This window comes from Eulemur rufifrons, chromosome 18 (assembly GCF_041146395.1).
Source record: "Eulemur rufifrons isolate Redbay chromosome 18, OSU_ERuf_1, whole genome shotgun sequence".
Taxonomy (NCBI): domain Eukaryota; kingdom Metazoa; phylum Chordata; class Mammalia; order Primates; family Lemuridae; genus Eulemur; species Eulemur rufifrons.
This window is the reverse complement of record NC_091000.1, coordinates 48,669,965-48,690,415: the sequence shown is the minus strand read 5'-3', so window position 1 is coordinate 48,690,415 and position 20,451 is coordinate 48,669,965. Positions and strand designations below refer to the sequence as shown.

Below are 20,451 nucleotides of genomic sequence, written 5' to 3'. Positions count from 1 at the left end.
GCCCTTTAAAGCTCGGTGTTTTGTAGGGTCCAATCTTTGCCCACTGGTTTTCCTGGTGATCTCACCCACTACCACGGACATGGTGGCTGGTTTTTAGCATCCATTCCACCTCAGATTTTTAGCCTTTGGCAAAAATTCATAGCAATTTAGTTCCCTTGAGTGATCAGTTTATGAATGAGTATGGAACCTAACGTTGATCAAAGAAACAACGGCGGAAATCTGCTAGGGGCCTTTTGAAGAATTTTTCTCTGTCCTAAGAGAGAGCCACAGAAATTCTGTTCCTTAGATAAAGTCATGTCAAAGAGGACACCCAGATCTGCTGCTGCAAACTTGCGTGAGTCTGAAGGTGAAGCCACAGTATGAAGAATAGCAAACAGGGAGGAAAAGCACTTGAGTCCTTGATGATATCACGGGCTGCTGAATCAGCCAGCCCTGTGGCCCTGCTTAGGGTGCTCTCCATGCTGTGTCTCAAACAATGGGCATAAATAATGAATTCAGAATGGACACACAGTAGGTGCTCATAAATGTGAATCCACCTGCCTCTAGCTGTCAATTTGAGGCCACACAATCATAATTCAGCGGTAATTTCCAAGATTAGCCACAGAACTGGGCAGGTAGGACTCAACAAGCAAAAGAGAGGGGAATTGTGATTTCTATTTGCAAAGCACCAAACAGTTGAAGTCCACATAAACCTCATAAGGGATTCATCTTTCCATGCTACAAAAGAGGAAATGGAGGCTGGAAATGTCAAGAGACTTTCTCAGTACCCGCAGGGAGAAAGGAGCAGAGCCAGGACTCAGAGCCAGGACTTCTGACTCAGGTCTTTTCTCCCACGCACCATCGGCCATGCGTGTTGGGCAAAAGTGGCTGTTCTGTCCTTCATAGCTAACTAGAACCACAGGAAACTCCCCAGAACTGAGAGAGGGAATGTGCTAGGGTCGGGAGGTGAGAGCTGTCCTCACGTAGGCCTATTGTGCAGAAAAGGGTCGAGCCCCTATGCCCCCAGCATTGGCCACAGAACTTCCACAGAACTGCTGAGGAAGGAACCAGCACACCGTTCTCAAGCAACGCTAAATCAAGGGATGGCAAGCCCTGGGAAGTGTCTCTGGACTGCTCCACTGGAGTGCAGACTGCCCCAAAGGCATCCGGTGCACTCTGCGTCTTCTGCTCCACAGAATGGGCTGCTGAAGGTGCTCGCTGTCAAGTGAAAAAAACGGGGTGTTCTCTGCACTTGCCTCACTCTTTCCCACCCCCACACTCACAGACTGTTACAGGCCATAGTTTCATTATTAGACTGCAATCCTCTGAATGACAGCACCTTTGTATTTCATTTTATTTCCAGAAACTCGGAAATACAACATAGATTCTCAGCAAGGAGGCTTGATGTATTAGCTTTCTCTCAATCAGGGTTTCTCAACATTGGTGCTTAACTTAGCATTTTGAGGCAGATAATTCTATGCTGTGGTGGGCTGTCCTGTGTATTATAAGATGATATATCTAGAAGCATCCCTGGTCTCTACCCATGAGATGCCAGTACCACCGTGCGGTTGTGACAACCAAAAATGCCTCTGGACATTGTAAAATGTTCACTGGGGAGGAAAGTCACCACTGGTTGAGAGCCATTGCTCTAGATGAAGAAAAGATTAACATATTAGAATGTGTGCTATGTGTCAGATACTTTATTGATGTGATCTCAATTGGATCTTCACAATAACCTTGTGAGATAGACATTACCATGTACAGGTGGGGAGACTGAGGCATAGAGAGATTAGGTAACTCATTCAAGAACACTCAGATTAGAGGTAGCAGGGCTAGGTTTTGAAGCAGGCCATTCTGATTCTCATGCTGACAGGAGGCAGAAATAACAACTGAAACAAGGTCTGTACAGACATTTGTGGGTGTTCTACAACTGTTGTTCATTTCATGATGATTCCTTTTTATGTCTTTCCCAGTTCACCAAAAGATAGAAGTCTAAATGTATACTTTAAGCACTGATTTCTATTCTTTTTCCCTAGAACTATTAAATGCAGTATTCATAATTTTACTGAACATTTTATCCAGTGTCATTTCAGAAATGTGTTAAAAATTTGATATCTTTTCACATGGAATGCCTACTGCACTCCCTCTAGTGTTGGCTATGATTTTATTTGACTTTAAAAGAGCTCATGTGTGACCACAGTTCATGTTAATGAGAAATTTGTTCTTCGTGAAGAGACAGTTTAAAAAATTCAACTGGCTGTCATTGACTCTTCTATAAAATTGTCTTATTCGTATTTTGCAAATATTCTATTAAGGGCCTAATATAAGTTTTATAATGTTAAAAAACAACTGATGTGAGTTAGTTGTTTAAATTATTTTTTAATGGACTCAAAGAGAAATTTCACCAGATAGGAGTAATTGGCCACAAGAAACATATACAATGATGTGCTATATATGTTTCAGACAGTGCTGGACTGCATATACAACGGTGATCTCATAGGATTATAATACCATATTTTTACTGTACCTTTTCTGTGTTTAAATATATTTAGATGCTCAAATACTTACCACTGTGTTACAGTTGCCTCCAGTATTCAGTACAGTAACATGCTGTACACGTTTGGAGCCGAGGAGCAATAAGCTATACCATGTAGCCTAGGTGTGTAGTAGGCTGTACGATCTAAATTTGTGTAAGTACACTCTATGATGTTTGCACAATGAAAGAGCATAATGACCCATTTCTCAGAATGTATCTCTGTAGTTAAGAGATGTATGATTTATATATATATATATATATATATATATATATGGATATGTTCAGTGTCACTCTGATGGAAAGAAATGCAAATTAAAATAATAATGTGGTAGTGCTTTACCCTATCAATTAGGCAAATCTTTTATTCACTGTAATTGTGAATGTATCCCTGTTCTTTAGTGAGCAGGTCTATGTAAACCTACCCTTAAAGCCTGAGGGAGCTGAGAGGCAGAAAAAAGAGGCTGACAAATCTAGTTTTCCAGAAAGAAACATTTAATAGAAACAAGAACAGAAGCCATGTTTCAGCAGCTAGCAGAGGTGGCGGTGGACCCCAGCACTGTTACACTGCCCGGCTAGGGCTTATGTGTGGAACAATTGAAGTTGACAACCCCTCAGGGAAAGGCAAGAACTTGCCTGAGGGTAGGATTTTTGGTAAGTACTGTTAGGATAACGTTAAGGTTGTTTTGACCTAAGGGCAAAATTTATGATAAGTACTTGACAGTAGATAAACTAGAAATCTTAAGAGGAATTCCTGCAACTAGGGTTAATCACAAGTGAATATGGCAGTTTAGCATCCAAGATGGAGTTGCTTTAGCCTCTGTTTCTCATATATTTCTGCTAATGTTTGCTTTTCATAGACAAAGCTATATATTTAGGTGTTAACACAATGAAGACTAGTATACCTTCCTAGAGAATTTTTTTTATTTTTTCAAATAATAACTTCACTAAATTATTTTTTCATTATATAATATCACTCTGGGTTGTGCGTAGTGGTGCACGCCTGTAATCCTAGCACTCTGAGAGGCCAAGGCAGGAGGATTGCTTAAGGTCAGGAGTTTAAGACCAGCCTGAGCAAGAGCAAGACACTGTCTCTACGAAAAATAGAACAATTAGCTGGGTGTGGTGGCGCATGCCTGTAGTCCTAGCTACTCAGGAGGCTGAGGCAGGAGGATTGCCTGAGTACAGGAGTTGGAGGTTGCTGTGAGCTAGGCTGACACCACAGCACCCTAGCCCAGGTGACAGAGTGAGACTGTCACAAAAAAAACAAAAAAAAAACGGTCTGCTATTAATATTGCAAAAACAAGGAATGGGATGGTAGTTTTGTCTGGAATGTATTTTTCTACATTCCTTTTCTTCTAAATGTTCTGTGCCAAGAAGTTTTGAATGTGCATTTTGTAAACAAGATGTAGCTGTGTTTTATTTCTGGTCCAGTGCTTGTTTTAAGTGGCAAATTTAATCCATTTATCTTTGTTTTTGTTACTGAAAGTTTGGCACTTGTCCACAAGGCCGAATCAGAAGGACAGGTAGTTTAAGAGGAGAAAAGAGATTTATTTTTTTGTTAGCAAAGGGAGGAAAAAGGCAGACTATTGTCCCAAAACCCAATTTTTTCCTCCCCCATAAGTGAAAATACAGAGCTTTTAAAGGGGAGGGTTCTCGGGTTTAGGGTGTCATTGTCTACTACTGTTGATGGTTCTGACTCCTTCATGTCCAGAATCTGTTGGGACTCCACCCCCCCCGCCCCCCCGCCCCCCAGCCACCCCCAACACCGTCTGGAGCCGGGCGGAGATGTCCAGGATGTCCTCCATATCTTCTGCAATGAAAAGAACAAAGAAAACAGTCCCGTGGTGAGCCCAACGGCTGATCTTGGGCAGGGAAGCCGGTTTTAGTGGGAGCCAGACAATGGGCCTGTTTTTTTTGGTTTTTTTTCCAGGCCCTTCCCTGTTACATATTCCCCACTCTCAATTTTACACTTCCGTATCTATGGGAGGAGGGGCCGCTACTTTGTTACATTTTGATGTCAGATTTATTTGAACACATTTCTAATATCTTATTTTGCATTCTAATTTGTTATGCCTGTCCTTCCTTTCTTTCGTGTTTTTTAGCTTTCCATTGGACTCACTGATTTTTTTTTTCATTATTACCCTTTTTCTCTACATTGATTTTATTACTTTAATGATTTCTTTTAATATCATATAATATACACCCAACTTAAGCAAATATAACTTAATCAGTATGCCTACCCTCCTTATAAACAATACAGTCAAAATGCTTTATTTTAGTTTAGCCCCTTTCATCTTCTATAATTATCATCCAGTGTTTTGCTTTCACTGTTTTTTTAATACCCTAATAAGTATTACTGTATTTTTTTACACCTACTATCTATATTTAGATTGATTTATACTTTCACCTCTTTCTTTTGCAGTATTATTGCTTCTTGCATCCCTACCTTTTCTTCTGAGTTCATTTCAATTCTTTAATAGCAATTCTTTCAGGATGCATTTGTTGAGTGGCAAAACTTCCCAGTCTTTGGTCATAAATTATTTAATTCACTTTTACACACACAAAAATAGTTTATCTGAGTGAGGGAATTTAAATCTAGTTATTTCTGCCTTGTATATAATGTCGCAGGGGAGGCAAAACTTTACTTCTTCCCTCTTTGGATTTTTTGGTGAGGCTTGAGAATTATAATAGATTGACATAGGACAGATCAACAGGAGAAAAGCATACACATTTATCGAATACAAGTTTTATGTGGCACAGGAGCTTTCATAAGGAAATGAAGACTCAAAGACTCAGTTAGAATGGAACACTAATATACTAAATTAGACAAAGAGCAGTAAATTGTGAAAATGTGACAAGGCAAAGGGGTTTGGGTTAAGGCAGTTAATTGGGTGGAGAAGTAACTAGGAAGGTAAGAATTGGTTTAATAAGGTTTGTTTGTACAGATTTCTCTGGACCTCAATTCTCTGTCCTCGATGAGAAGAATGATTTTTTCTGGCATAGGGAGGGCATCTTGCATTTCCTGCTTTTAAGAAACAGAAGGAAGGTCAGAGTGTTCTTGTACCTGCTGTTTTTCCAAGTGTCTTTAGAACTCAAAATAGTTAATATGCCAGAGTGGCATATTTGAGTGCTGCATTCTGAACTCCTTCAATGTGATTTACCATAATAAGTAAAAGAAAAAAAGGTAGCATATATTTGTCACAGTCACTGCTAAAGTGTAATGGTTAATAGACAGTATTTATTTTAAATTAACAACTTATCAATCTTGGAATAACAAAAGTCAAATGAAAGTCTTATATCATGCTTGTGAGAGGATCATATTATTCTGATTATAATCAGCAAAAAATTGAGAAAGTCAATATCATTTCTATTTATTATCATTCCTGGTTATTAGAAAATGTATTTAGACAAGGTTAACTATAGAAAACAGTAAGACAAAATTATATAATTTTTCTGCCTATCTAGAAAACTATAGAGAAAAACAGCTAGAAATAGAAATGACAGAATTCAACAAGGTAAATATAAAAGCATAATACAAAAGTCATTAACTTTTCTGTCTATAAAAAATGGTAAGATTGGGGGGAAAGGCGGTACATGGACAACGTATGTAACCTGCAATTCTGTATCCCCCATAACAATAAGATGAAATAAAAAAAAATGGTAAGAAAATGTAATAAAAGAAACCCTTCTAATATCTCCCCAAAATAAAATAATAAAGAACACCTGGAGATAAATTCCATGAAACATGCATAAAATCTCCATAAGGAAAATTATAAATTTCTACAAGAGGCATAGAAAAAGTTTCCAAAAAATCAAAAAGATGTATCCTTACATATGCATTCCATTTTTTATAAATCTTATTTTATTCTGTGTAAGCCTTTAATTTAATAGGATTGCATTATAGCTGAAAAGTAAAGTGCATTTGGAAGGAAAGAACACACAGGTTCTATCTTGTAGTCAGGGAATTCCTTTCCAGCCTTCCCATACATTGCTCTGTACTTTGGCAAGTCTGGGAGTTAAGCTCCCCTTCCTTGATGGAGGATTATTTACATAAATTACTTGGAACTCATCTGTTTAGATTTGTCTTGTATCCCTCACTTATTCAGTATTCTTTCCTGATTTTAAAATTTCACATTCTCTATGTTGTAAATATCCAGTTTTGCTTGATATATCTTTGCAATTTTGTCAGTTTTCAAAAATCCTCCTTGCCTTTTGCCCTCCCTAATTACATGTCTCATTCAGTATTTACGTAGATTAATTCAAGGGATAACTGACCCTTGTGTAACTCGATTGTTGTTATTCAACATATGATGTAGTGTATAAGACTTCATGCATTTTCTTACCTGCTTCTTCATGTTTTATTACATGTAGATCTCATCTCTAGCAATGGATTTTCTTTCTAGAGGTAAGGTAATCTGTTGAATATTGTACAGTAATTTTTAATTTCATTTTTGACAACCTAACTGGTAATTTGCTTTTCAATTTCTCTCACTGTTTATGGTACAAACATATCAACATTTTATTGTCCAAAATTCCTGAATTTCAAATAATTGAAGTCTTCTTGTCACATTCCTGCCCCTGAGACTGACACTAGTGTCTTACCATCATACATGGTAAAAGGCTGCTTCTTGAAATACCTTGTTCTGTCTTTTAAGAAACAATTTATTCAATAAAATGTGAAACCACAGATATCAAATTTTCATATATGCTCCTTTACTACACTTTAAGAACTTGTTAAATTTTTACTTATATGCCATATCTAAAGATTTCAAGATGCTACTATACTTGGAAGGAAATTATTTTCTGGAAGACACTTCACACAACCTCCTTAGACTGGCTGATACACTGTAGGATCCGCCCCCCCCCCAAAGTTAAATCGGAAGCTGTAAAATCATACCTTCCCCTGCTTGTTGTAATCTAATCCCGTACCTAATTCCTTAACCCATTTAAACATAATCTCTAAAATAGGATTACCCTCATCATAATACTTCAAACTGCAAATGTTGTCACATTGGAGTAATGGAAACTCACCCCTAAGGTTCTCCAGAAACGTGTTCACTAAGAGGTTTCCTACATAAATTAGGTATGAGAGCAGGTCATTCCTGGCAGGCCTAAGTCTACGGGTTTTTTGGCCTTCTCAATTGCTCGAAAGTTTTAAGCTAACAGCGTTGATTTACTTTCTTAGGACAAAAGATCCTCTCGAGAATTACGGCAGATTTTTTCGGCAGGCTATTCCTGGAGAATCGAGTAAGTACAGCTCTTCTTTGAAGTGGTGGGTGGCTCTGAAAAGAGCCTTTTTTGTGGGCTTCCCCTCCAGACGTTTAAGTCACTAATACAGGCCGCCTGGGGAAATTACTTGCTCCGGACCTTGTGGTGACTCTCAGTCTTCTTGGGTAGTAGCACCGCCTGGATGTTGGGCAAGACGCCGCCCTGCGCGATGGTGACGCTGCCCAACAACTTGTTGAGCTCCTCGTCATTGCGGATGGCCAACTGTAAATGGCGCGGGATGATGCGGGTCTTTTTGTTGTCGCGGGAAGCATTACCTGCCAGCTCTAATATCTCAGCGGTCAAGTATTCCAGCACCGCCGCCAGATACACAGGTGCGCCACCCCCAATCCGCTCAGCATAGTTGCCCTTTCGAAGCAGGCGATGGATTCGACCTACAGGGAACTTTAGACCTGCTCTAGATGACCGAGATTTAGTCTTGGTGAGTGCCTTACCCCACTGCTTCCCACGTCCAGACATGTTGAGTAGTAGTAAAAACAAGAAAATGCAGCCATTGGGGTAGAGACTGGGTCTATTTATAGCCTGGCAGCCGTTGTATTTGCTATCTGATTGGCTGCTGGCAGTCTATCCAATCAAAAAGCCTCACTGAAAACACCTAATTTGCATACACGCCACCACCCATTATCCAATCAGATACTGGGTTTTCAACAGGGCGTGTAAGGGCCATGCCTATAAATGCCGCAGTTTCTAACCTCAGAAGCTGTTGCTTGTTTGGCGCAAGTTGGAGCTGTAGCACTGTAACTCTAAAAGAGCCGTTAATGCTGTAAAGCTGTACGCTAACCATGCCGGAGCTGTCTTCAAAGAGCGCTATTATTTCCAAGAAAGGTTCTAAAAAAGCGGTTACGAAAACACAGAAAAAGGAAGGGAAAAAGCGCAAAAGATCCCGCAAAGAGAGCTATTCTATTTATATCTACAAAGTGTTGAAGCAGGTCCATCCAGATACTGGTATTTCTTCAAAGGCCATGAGTATCATGAATTCATTCGTTTCTGACATCTTTGAGCGAATTGCTGCGGAGGCGTCGCGCTTGGCTCATTATAACAAGCGCTCGACTATCACTTCCAGGGAGATTCAGACAGCCGTGCGCCTACTGCTGCCTGGCGAGCTGGCCAAGCACGCTGTCTCTGAGGGCACTAAGGCCGTTACAAAATACACGAGCTCCAAGTAAAATTGCTAAGCAAGCTTCTATGACCCAAAGGCTCTTTTCAGAGCCACTAACTAAAACAGAAGAGAGCTGTGAGCTTACTAAGGAACCTGTTGGTATTAGCAGGCTAAATATTATCTGACCGGTTCAGTTATTTGGGTATATACTGTCTTTTAATGTAGTAAAGGTTAAATATCCGGGAAGTTAGGCTTCAAGGAGGATGAAGGCCGCTGCTTGTGCACCAGGCTTTTTGGCAGGTTGCTGGGATTTGGAGCCCAAAACCATGGGTTTTCTGGCCTTAGATCAACCCGTAGCTTAACAGATCTTTAGGTTTGTGTTCACAGCATGTTGACTGAAACGTGAAGATCATGTGGAAACCTGCAATCCGGCCAACCTCAATGAAGTGGCAAGCGCGGTTTACTTTTGTTTTTTTACAAATTTTAGTAGAACTTTTTTTGTAAGGTTATTGAAAGTGGTCATAGGCTGTATTACTGTAGCAGATAAAAAGCCAAGAATATTCAATGATAGCATTTTGAATTAAGCCACTTTGACGGATCAAATTATTTCCGGAAACTTGGTTACCTGCAATCTTCCAATTACTACTGGGTATTTTTGTCAGATGACTTTGCATATATTAAGAAACTTTACCAAATTTGGTAAGATAAATACACAGTAAAAATAAAGTTACCTCAAATTTTTGTGTCCATGAGACAGCCCCTGCGGAGCTCCTCCATGTCTTAGCTGATGGTCCTCCAAGGTGACTTGGTATCTGTGTGTCCATATTGTTTTGGGGTGTGTTCTCTAATCAAAGCTCCCAACTGCCCTGAGACCCTGGGAAACCGGATATCACGCAGCTCCCAAATAAATACCTGTCAATTTTTTGACCACTCTCATTAGGCTCCCCTGATTATCCAAGGATTCATGATTATTTGGGCAAAGGGCAACTAGGAATGCTAGAAAAGAACATTTCTTTTCAGACCAAACCTGTTCTATAAATAGCTTTTGTACCATATATTTTGTCTGCAAATAATGGAGTACCAGCTGAACTGGTGAGATAAGTAATACCACTAAAAAGGACACTCAAAAACAGAGATCTTCCGTGAGTAGGACAACCAGAGCCTTGGCTCCACTGCCCTGCAGTTTTCTTGTCTCTGTCTCCACACCCTGACTTTACTCTCATACTGATCCCAGTTCCCAGTGTTTATATAGGTAGGAGAAAGTAAGGGCAGGGAAGAGACAAATCTATTCCCCTGGGTCTTGAGAGCAAGGAAACATTTCCTAGAGGACTCCCTCCTTCTCAGGTCCATTTTCCAGAACTGAGACCACATGCTGGGTGTGGATCAATCAACAGCCTTCATATATATATTTTAGCATTTAACAATATTAAATGTAGTTGTAGGTATTTTGTTTTTGTTATTGTAAGTGAGGCATTCTCTATTCATATGCTCTAACATTTGTTTTATATGAAAGATTGCTTTCTGTGCATCTTTTTTATATCCTGCTACTATCTCATTGACTTATTTTCATACTAGTTTTCTCGTAGATTCTGATGGGTTTTTCATATTTGCAATACAGGTTGAGTATCCCTAAACTGAAAATCTTCAAAATCTGAAACTTTTATTGTATTATGGATTTCTTTGGAAGTCTAGTTGAGCCTATACGCATCTTATTAATGTAAATGCATACAACAAGATAGAAATTTTTGTAATGGAACAATACCAGATTGAAATAGTTTTCAAAATATTTTTTAAAGTGTTGGATGTAGTAATATTTGTCCTTTTTTATTTGTGGTTTTAATAATACGATCTAAAATGCTATTTTAGTACATACATTATGAAAAACAGTATAAAGGTTCCTCAAAAAATTCAAAATAGAACTATCATATGATCCAGCAATGCCACTACTGGGTGTATATCCAAAAAGAAATGAAATCAGTATATCAAAGATATCTGTACTCTCATGTGCATTGCCACATTATTCACGAACAACTTGAGAGTCCATCAACAGATGAATGGATAAAGAAAATGTGCTACATATACACAATAAAATACTATTCAATTTTAAAAAAGGAAATCCTGTCATTTACAACAACGTGGATGAACCTGGAGGACATTACATTAAGTGAAATAAGCCAGGCCCAGAAAGCCAAAGTGGAATCTAAAAAATTTGAACTCACAGTAGTAGAGAGTAGGTTACCAGGGCTGGGGGTAGGGGAAGCTTGGTGAGAGATTGGTGAAAAGATACAAATTTTCAGTTAGGAATAAGTTCAAGAGCTCTGTTGTACAACATTGTGACTATACTTAGTAACAATGTATTCTTTTTTTTTTTTTTTTTTTTTTGAGACAGAGTCTCACCCTGTTGCCCAGGCTAGAGTGAGTGCCGTGGCGTCAGCCTAGCTCACAGCAACCTCAAACTCCTGAGCTCAAGCGATCCTCCTGTCTCAGCCTCCCGAGTAGCTGGGACTACAGGCATGCGCCACCATGCCCGGCTAATTTTTTCTATATATATTTTTAGCTGTCCATATAATTTCTTTCTATTTTTAGTAGAGGTGGGGTCTCGCTCTTGCTCAGGCTGGTCTCGAACTCCTGAGCTCAAACGATCCGTCCACCTCGGCCTCCCAGAGTGCTAGGATTACAGGCGTGAGCCACCGCGCCCAGCCACAATGTATTCTTGAGAATGCTAAAAGAGTAGATTTTAAGTGTTCTCACCACAAAAATGAGAAGTATGTGAAATGCATATGCTAACTAGATCAATTTAGCCATTCTACAGTGCTTACGTATTTCAAAACATGTTATACAGAGTATATACAATTTTTATTTGTCAATAAAAAAATAGAATAATATTTTGAAGTTTTGAGGAACAAATATTTTGAGATATCTGTAACTATGGTTAAGTGCTAGAAATATAGCTGTGATTTTCATTGGCAAGAAAATTACAGGTATGGCTATTATGACTGATCTATTGCCTATATTCATAATTGAAAAAAACGTAAAATTTCAGTTAATAGTTTTGTCCAAAAGACCACCAGGATGGCTAAATAGTACAAAGGAGAGCAAACTGGGAACAGACAGTCTCTAGAGTGGACTACAGGTGCCCTCTCTTGGAAGAGGAGAAGGGAGGTTGAATTGTATGCCTCACAGGGTCTGTATTACACAACAGAGTCATATATATTCAACAGGTTTTGGGGAAAATCTATACACATTTATGAAGGAGATCGAGCACATGTGCAGTGGGTAAACAAACATATATAACGTACATCCCATGTTCACTTGGAGGCAAGGATTTAGCATTAAAATGAGGTGGAATTTGGCCCTTTGTGTCAAAAGGTGAACTATAGGATGCAAAGACAATTTGTGCACAGTCTCAATAAACTGGCTGAAACTGGCTTGAGGTGTACAGTTGCTTATCAGAAAAGGGTATTTGTAAAGCCGGTCTTGTGTCCAACCAGATTTATAGTGGTCTGGGATGTAATGCAGAGTTAAGAAGGGTCTGATAATTTGACTGATAGCGCCCACTGTTAGGGAGTTTAGCAAGGGTGTGGTTTTTCTTGTAGCCATAGTAAATTAGAAAGGTGCCATGCCAGCTAAGCCCTGAACCCTTGGCGGTAGGTAACTTTTGTTTCCTTAATCTTAAGGTCCATCTTAGTTGATTAAAGGGGCATTTATTTTGGTCTCTCAGATTACATTAGTGAAAATAAAAATATTTTTATCATCTAAAATTATTTTGTCAGTTGGGTGGAGAGAGGGAGGCAAGATTAGGAGCAGTGAGACTAACTAGCGACTGCAATCCAGGTGAGAGGTGATGGGTACTTGGACAAAAACAGTGGCAGTGGAGATGGTAAAAAGCAGTCAGACAACAGAAATATGTAGGAAGAGGTACAATCACTGTATCTGACAGATTGAAGTGGAGGTTGAGCAGAGGGACTGTCAAAGAAAAATGACCACATTTCTGATTTGGACAGTCATGTGAATGGGGTGGTTCCCATGGATATAGGGAACATGAGTTCAGCAACAGTTCTGTCAGGATAGATTGCTAATCCCTGTGGAGAGAATTTTGAGATGCCTGAGAAACATGGGAACTGTGATGCTTAGTAAGCAGTTGAATTTTTTGGTCTGAAGTTTATGGAGAGCCTTGAACTGCAGATATAAATTTGAGTCATTTGCCATAGGTATTTAGAGGAAAGGATGTGGTTCAGAGTGTCTAGAGAGAGAGAGAGTTTAGAGCTACACTGTCTAATATGGTAGTCAGTAGCCATATGTGACTACTAGTCACTTGAAATGTTGCAAGTGTGAACTGAGATATGACTTAAGTGTAAAATGTACTCTGAATTTTGAAGTCTTAATTTTTTAAAAAAGGTAAACTAATTTTTATCTTGATTGCATATTGAAATTATAACATTTGGCTATATGGATTAAACACATTATTTGATCAAAATGAACTTCACTTGTTTCTTTTTTCTACTTTAAGTGTGGCTACTGGAAGGTTTAACATTATATAAGTGGCTGATATTTCTAGCTTACATTATATTTCTAGTGGACATTTTTTGACATTAAAAACTTTCGCTCTGTAAAAGACACTGTTAAGAGACTAAAAAGACTGATCACAGACTGGGACAAAATATTTGCCAATCATGTGTCTGATAAAGAACTTGTATCTGGAACATATTTTTAAAAAATTCTTGAAATTTGACAATGAGAAAACAAACAACCCAAGTAAAGAATGGGCAAAAGATCTAGACAGACATCTCAACAAAAAGATATGCAAAAAAAAAAGATATGCATAAAAAGATGCTCAACATCATTTGTTTCTAGGGAAATGTAAATAAAAACAATGAGATCCTACTACACATCTATCAGGATGACTAAGATCCAAAATATGACACTAACAAATGCTGGCAAGCCTGTGGAACAATAGGAACCTTTATTTGTTGCTTGTGGGAATGCAGAAAGCTGCAGCTGCTTTGGGAAACAGTTTGGCAGTTTTTATAAAGCTAAATATACACTTATCATATAACCCAGCAATCATCTTAGTATTTACCCAGCTGACTTGAAAACTTATGTCCACACAGAACCTTGCACACGAATATTTATAAAAACTTTACTTACAATGGCTAAAAAGTAGAAGCAACCAAGATCACTTCAGTAGCTGAATGGGTACACAAAATGTGGTATATTCATACAATAGAATACTATTCAACAATAAAAAGGAATGAGCAATTGATCTATAAAACAAAATGGGGTTAATCTTAAATATATGCTGTCAAGTGAAAGAACTAGCCTAAAAAACTACTGCTTTTCAACTCTAGAGTTGACAGGGATTTGGGGGCTGTGCATATATCTACTGTCTCCCAGGGTTTTATCATGGCAGCTGAGACACGCTCCCATACAATGTGGGCACAGATGTCTCATCTGTCAGCTCCTTGGAGGACTTCCAGCTAAGGCATTGTGGAGTTTTGCAGAGGCTGTCTCACTGTGCATAGAACTGGAGGACATTTTCTTTTCCTGTGGGTTTTTACTATACACTTTCTATCAAATGCTACTAAAGTTTTTTTTTAATGTAAGGAAAGCATACATGTACACTCCAAATCTTAAGGGAGGCAAGAATTTAAAAGAATATATATAAATTAATCAAATTGAGAATTCCAGCCTCAATTCCATTGGTTTCTAGGAAATAGTCATAATTTGATCTCTTCTTTTTAAGATCATCTATTTCAATGTCTGTTATCACTGATAATATATTTTTAATGCTTATCTGCTCTTGGAGAAGAGTGCAGCTGGTCATGACGGGGTGGATTTTGCAGTCAAAATCCTCTCAGCATACAATTTTGATGTATACCCTATGGTCAAATTTGAAACATTTGAGCATTCAAGTCCAGTAACAGGACCCAAACACCATTTTTAACATCCTACCATGACTTAGAGAAGTAATGCAAAAATAAGAGGAGGTTCAGGTAAAATTACTCTAAGTCAATTGTGGTTAGCCAGGCTGTTGTATTCCAATATGAATTGATATGGCAAGATTCCCGCCCGCCCCCCGCCCCCCGCCCCCCGCCCCAAATATCAACCTGTTTTCAACATAACAGTAGAGACTCCAGTGAAGTGTAGAGGACATGATCAGACCAAGAAACCCTGGGCTTTGGGGCCTCAAACACCAGCACCGTGGGGGCAGCTAGCTCGGTCAGTAGGAAGAAATGTTTCACACACCCTGGCCAAAGTAAAAAGGAAACAAAAGAGCCTTAAGGTTCAGTGGACTTCCCTAAGGTCTTCCCTGAGTCCACACAGCTCCAAGTTCTTTTTGCCGTCACGTGATAAAGTTTGAAGCAGTAAGAGGTGTCCTACAAAAAGGCAAGTCTTGTTTCCCACCGCACTTGTTCACAAAAAGGACATCCATGTGGCCCCGGGGTTACTCGTGCTTCTTTCAGAGAACTCCCTTTTCTGCCATGCATCAATTATTTGAGAGTTCAGTCAGTGTGAAGTTTAGAACTAAAGATGGTCAAGTTACCTGTTCTGCTTATTTTCCTATGATAGTGTGTAAGAAGTGAACTTGTCAAATGCAGCAAATATACTTGGTAGCTCAATCAAGTGACTTTGGCAGTGAAGCCTACTCACATAGAAAACACGCACAGAAGGCAGCTTACAGCTCTGCTAGTACGTGTAAGTGGCTCTTAAAAGAGCCTTTGTTTCAGGAAGGTCATCTAGTTACTGGCTGGATCACTTCACTTGGAGCTGGTATACTTGGTGACAGCCTTGGTGCCCTCGGACACGGCGTGCTTGGCCAGCTCTCCTGGCAGCAGCAGGCGCACAGCCGTCTGGATCTCCCGGGAGGTGATGGTCGAGTGCTTGTTGTAATGTGCCAGGCGAGAGGACTCGCAAGCGATGCGCTCAAAGATGTCACTGACGAAAGAATTCATGATGCTCATGGCCTTGGAAGAGATACCAGTGTCCGGATGGACCTGCTTCAACACCTTGTAGATGTAAATAGAATAGCTCTCTTTGCGGCATCTCTTGCGCTTCTTCCCCTCCTTCTTCTGAGTTTTAGTAGCGGCTTTCTTGAAGCCCTTTTTGGAAATAGTAGCGCCCTTGGAAGCAACCTCTGGCATAGTACTCAATGTGAAGTCACCAAGGAAATGGCGAGTAAGGGAGAGGGAAGTGTGGTATTTATAGGCACGACTCTCAAATGACGTCATTGGCATCCAACATCTGATTGGATAATGGGCGGGGAGTGTATGCAAATGAGGTGAAAACGGTAAGGTTCTCTGATTGGACACACAGCTATCAGCCAATCAGATAATAAACGACCCTCTGCCCGCAGGCTAGGAATCCGGCCACCCGCCTTAACTGTTCCTTTTTTCCGTTATAATGGCTTCTTTTTTGGGGGGTTAAGTCAGGGAAAGGCAGGAGCTAGGGCTAAGTCCGGTTCATCCGGAGCTGGCCTGCAGTGTCCCGTGGGCTGTGCACCGTCTGCTCTGCAAGGGCAACTATGTCTAGGGCATGGGTGCTGGCACGCCAGGGTACTTGGCAGCAGTGCTGAGTACCTGATCGCTCAGATCCTGGAGCTGGTGGGCAACGCAGCCCGCGACAAGAATATGGCCATCAACTCGCATCACTAGTAGCTGTTCGCATCAATTAAGAGCTCAACAAGCTGTTGGGTGGCGTCACTGTCTCTTAGGGTGGTGTCATGCCCAGCATGTATCCAAGCCATGCTGCTGCCCAAAAGATTTAGAGTCACTATCACAAAGTCCAGTACAGACAACCTCACAAATTATAAAACTCCAAGAGTGACTTGAACGTCTGGAAGAAAAATCATAAAAACCCAAAGTTGAAACCAAAGGCTCTTCATAGCCACTCAAAATTTCTGAGAAAGAGCTAAGATTTACCAAGAACAATAACTAATGATTCAGCAAGAACAAAGTTAATTGCCCACAACTTGAATAATCAGCACTCTTCAAAAGTATCTACTTCTTGGTAGGTAGGGCAACCACCAGAGCAGGCTTCTGATAGGGGAAATGCCGTCCCTGGGAAAAGGAACAAATTTATACTGAGACATTGTGACAACCTACATAATTCCTGAGAAAGAGAATATGAAGATGTAGAATTCCACTTTGGGGCATGTATTTTACTGAGAGTAGAGTTAGACTAAATAATGACTGGATTAGAAGCAAAGAAAGATTTGTAAACTTGCAGCTTTCAGCACAACTTAGGAGAGCGATGCCTACAGAACATCAGTCAAGGAGGAGCAAGCATATCTAAACATACATCTAGGCCAGCGGTCTCCAACCTTTTTGGCACCGGAGACCAGTTTCATGGAAGACAATTTTTCCACTGTCGGAGGTGGGGTGAGGGGAGGTGGAGCTCAGGTGGTGACACCAGTGATGGGGAGCAGCTGCAAATGCAGAGGAAGCTTAGCTCCCTCGCCCAGGGCTCACCTGCTGTGCGGCTGGGTTCCTAAGTTTCATGGAAGACAAGTTTTCCATGAACAGGGAGTGAGCGGGTGGGGGTGGGGGTGCCAGTGGAGCTTTGTGGCCCAGTCCCTAAGAGGACGCAAAGCCATACCCATCTGCCAAAGGTGGGTTGGGGACACCAGATCTAGGCTGCACGTTTTCTCAAGTACCTTCTAGCAAAGAATTTTCTTCCAAGAGTTCTATGATGGTTACCCGTACTGAAATCTGTAACCCAGCCATGTTAATAAACCAAAAGATAAAAGGCATGTATGAATATTTGTTACCTTATGTGAAAGCCCTTAGTACAAATGAATAATAGGTTTATATTTTGGAGTGTAGGTTATATCTCAAACCAAAGTGTAATGCCTTTTCCATGGTGAAATACAATCAGTCATGTGACAAGGCTGCGTTTTTATCATCAATTATTCAGGAATATTAGGCACTGGATTCTAACCACTGAAAATGAGGCAAAATATTTTGTTGTTAGCACTGTGTATTAGTAAACACCATGGAAACAACTGAAAAACAGTGAAGCAGCCAAATTACAAAAATTACAGCACAAAAATGAAACTGCCAAAATTCTCTAAACACAATGCAAAACAAAAATCTGCACAGTTACAACAAACTACAAAATTTCCTTTGAAATTCATGTTAAAAATTATTTTCTTAACAATGATTGTGTCTGTAAAATTATGCCCAAACCTACAGAACTGAATAAATATGAGAGCTATTTCTTGAAAACAATTATTAAACCCTCTGGGAACTTCACTTAGAAAAAAAAAAAAATTACGAATTGTTTTGTTTTAAAGTTACAAGGAAACAGTTTTTGAAAACCTATGTTAACATATTTGAGAATACTGATGAAATGTAAGAGTTCCTGAAAAAATACAAATTGCTGAAATTGAACCTAGAAAGCAGGACTAAGAAGAATGAAAAAAAATTGAGGTTATCAATGAGCTAATATCCTCATATATCAGGCTTCCTCTTAGACGTTTAAGGAAAACATAAATCTACAGCCAATAAAATGATTCCAGATTATGAAAAAATTCTGTTTGTATTTTTTATGAAATATGACAAACTCTAACGAGGAAAGGATGCTACCAAACACAGCACATGCTCAGTTATAAATGAGTATCCACAAATCTTCCATTAAATATGAACAACCAACTCTGGAAGCCCATTAAAAAATTAACAATGACAAGGATGCATCTAAGAATGTAAGGATGTTTGAATGTTAAGTAAAAGGCAAACTTAATTCACTATATAAAGTTAAAGAAAGAATAAATCTTATGTTAAACTCAGTAGATTCTTAAAAGGCCTTTGCTAATATGATTAGTTGGATAATTTTTTGTTTCTTAGTGGAACATTAGTCTTGTTAGAGGACATCTTATTACTATTATATAATATTATTCTAGAACATTAGACAAATATCTAAAAATGATACTAAAAAATTTCTGCTGCTCTAGTAGAAGGAAAATAAAATCAGGTGTAAGTAACATCTGTAGGGTAACACCCCACAATTAACTGGCAAATAATTGCATTGGAAATCAACGGTTTTCATCAGAGCCATCCACGCTTTCAGAGAGCTGTGGTCAAGTTTCAATAAATACCATTTCAGTAACTCACTTATATTCACTGTAATAATTGCAGCTGCTTCAAAATGCTGTTGTTAATTTATCATCCTCAGTTCATGCAAGTTGTATTACATGGGAAGGCATTTTAATAAGTAAAATAAAATAGGACTTTTTTAGTGAGCATTGGCTGTTTTTTATTTATGAATTCAGGAAGTCAAAGTAAACACTCATTAAAAGAAATGGCAATATTCCACTGTAATTAGACTGTGGAAAGGGGGAGCATATAAGGGGATTAAAGACAGATGAAACTGGGAATAAGCAAGGACACGTAGGCTTGATCTTAAAGCCCAGAAGGGAAATAAGTACAGGTGGTTACTCTCTAAAGTGGGTGAATGAAGAGCAGAGAGATTAAGTGAGCAATTATGCTCTAACATGGTCTGTTATGCAAAAGATCAAACATCTAAGCTGAGAACATCACCATTGATAGAATTCAAATACATAAACTCTGTGCAGCACAGCTCAAAGATTTTCAAATTTTTTTATTGCAACAAACATTAAAAAATACCTTTTGCCTGGGGCGATGGCTCACACCTCTAATCCTAGCACTCTGGGAGGTCAAAGTGGGAGGATAGTTCGAGGTCAGGAGTTCGAGACCAGCCTGAGCCAGAGCGAGACCCCCCCCCCTACTAAAAATAGAAAGAAGTTAGCTGGACAACTAAAAAGATGTAGGAAAAAAAAATTAGCTGGGCATGATGGCGCATGCCTGTAGTTCCAGATATTCGGGAGGCTGAAGCAGGGGGATTGGTTGAGCCCAGGAGTTTGAGGTTGTTGTCAGATAGGCTGATGCCATGGCACTCTAGCCCAGGCAACAGAGCAAGACTCTGTCTCAAAAAAAAAAAAAAAAAATATATATATATATATCTTTTATTGCATGACCAAAATCATACCCAGAAATATACACACATAACAACAGCTAAAACAAAAGTTTTTGAAAACAATATACTATTGTGGAAAGATTCTGAGATTATTATTCTAAATTATTCCTTTTTTTGTTTGTTTGTTTGTTTGGGACAGTGTTGCCTGGGCTAGAGTGTCAGGGCGTCAGCCTAGTTCACAGCAACCTCTAACTCTTGGGTTCAAGGATCCTTCTGCCTCAGCCTCCTGAGTAGCTGTAACTACAGGCTGGTACCACCACATGTGGCTAATTTTTTTCTATTTTTCATAGAGACGGGGCCTCACTCTTGCTCAGGGCTTAGACTGGTTTGGAACTCCTGAGCTCAAACGATCCTCTGGCCTCTCCTGCCTCGGCCTCCCAGAGTGCTAGGATTACAGGTATGAGCCACTGAGCCTGGCCTGGTCTATTGTTTCCTTTTGTATCCTATTTCACAAATGGTTCATGGCTTGGTGTTTGCAACAAGATTGGGATGATGGGAGCAGTCAATCACGGCAGTCCACTCTGCCCACAGGTTTAGTCAATAAAGGAACTGTACTCGC

At 39.6% G+C, this 20,451-nt stretch overlaps 3 protein-coding genes across 3 annotated transcripts; 1 reads left to right on the top strand and 2 right to left on the bottom strand.

Annotated features, from left to right (window-relative positions):
- Nucleotides 1-7,867: 7,867 nt before the first annotated feature.
- LOC138398884 (histone H2A type 1-H-like) lies at nt 7,868-8,260 on the bottom strand. The gene has a single exon (XM_069493340.1). The coding sequence runs from the start codon at nt 8,258-8,260 to the stop codon at nt 7,868-7,870; it is 393 nt and encodes a 130-aa protein (XP_069349441.1).
- A 323-nt stretch (nt 8,261-8,583) lies between these two features.
- On the top strand, nt 8,584-8,967 carry LOC138398833 (histone H2B type 1-A-like). Its single transcript, XM_069493284.1, has one exon. It carries the CDS (start codon nt 8,584-8,586, stop codon nt 8,965-8,967), a length of 384 nt encoding a protein of 127 aa, XP_069349385.1.
- A 6,691-nt stretch (nt 8,968-15,658) lies between these two features.
- LOC138398750 (histone H2B type 1-A) lies at nt 15,659-16,042 on the bottom strand. Its single transcript, XM_069493238.1, has one exon. It carries the CDS (start codon nt 16,040-16,042, stop codon nt 15,659-15,661), a length of 384 nt encoding a protein of 127 aa, XP_069349339.1.
- Between the last annotated feature and the right edge of the window lie 4,409 nt (nt 16,043-20,451).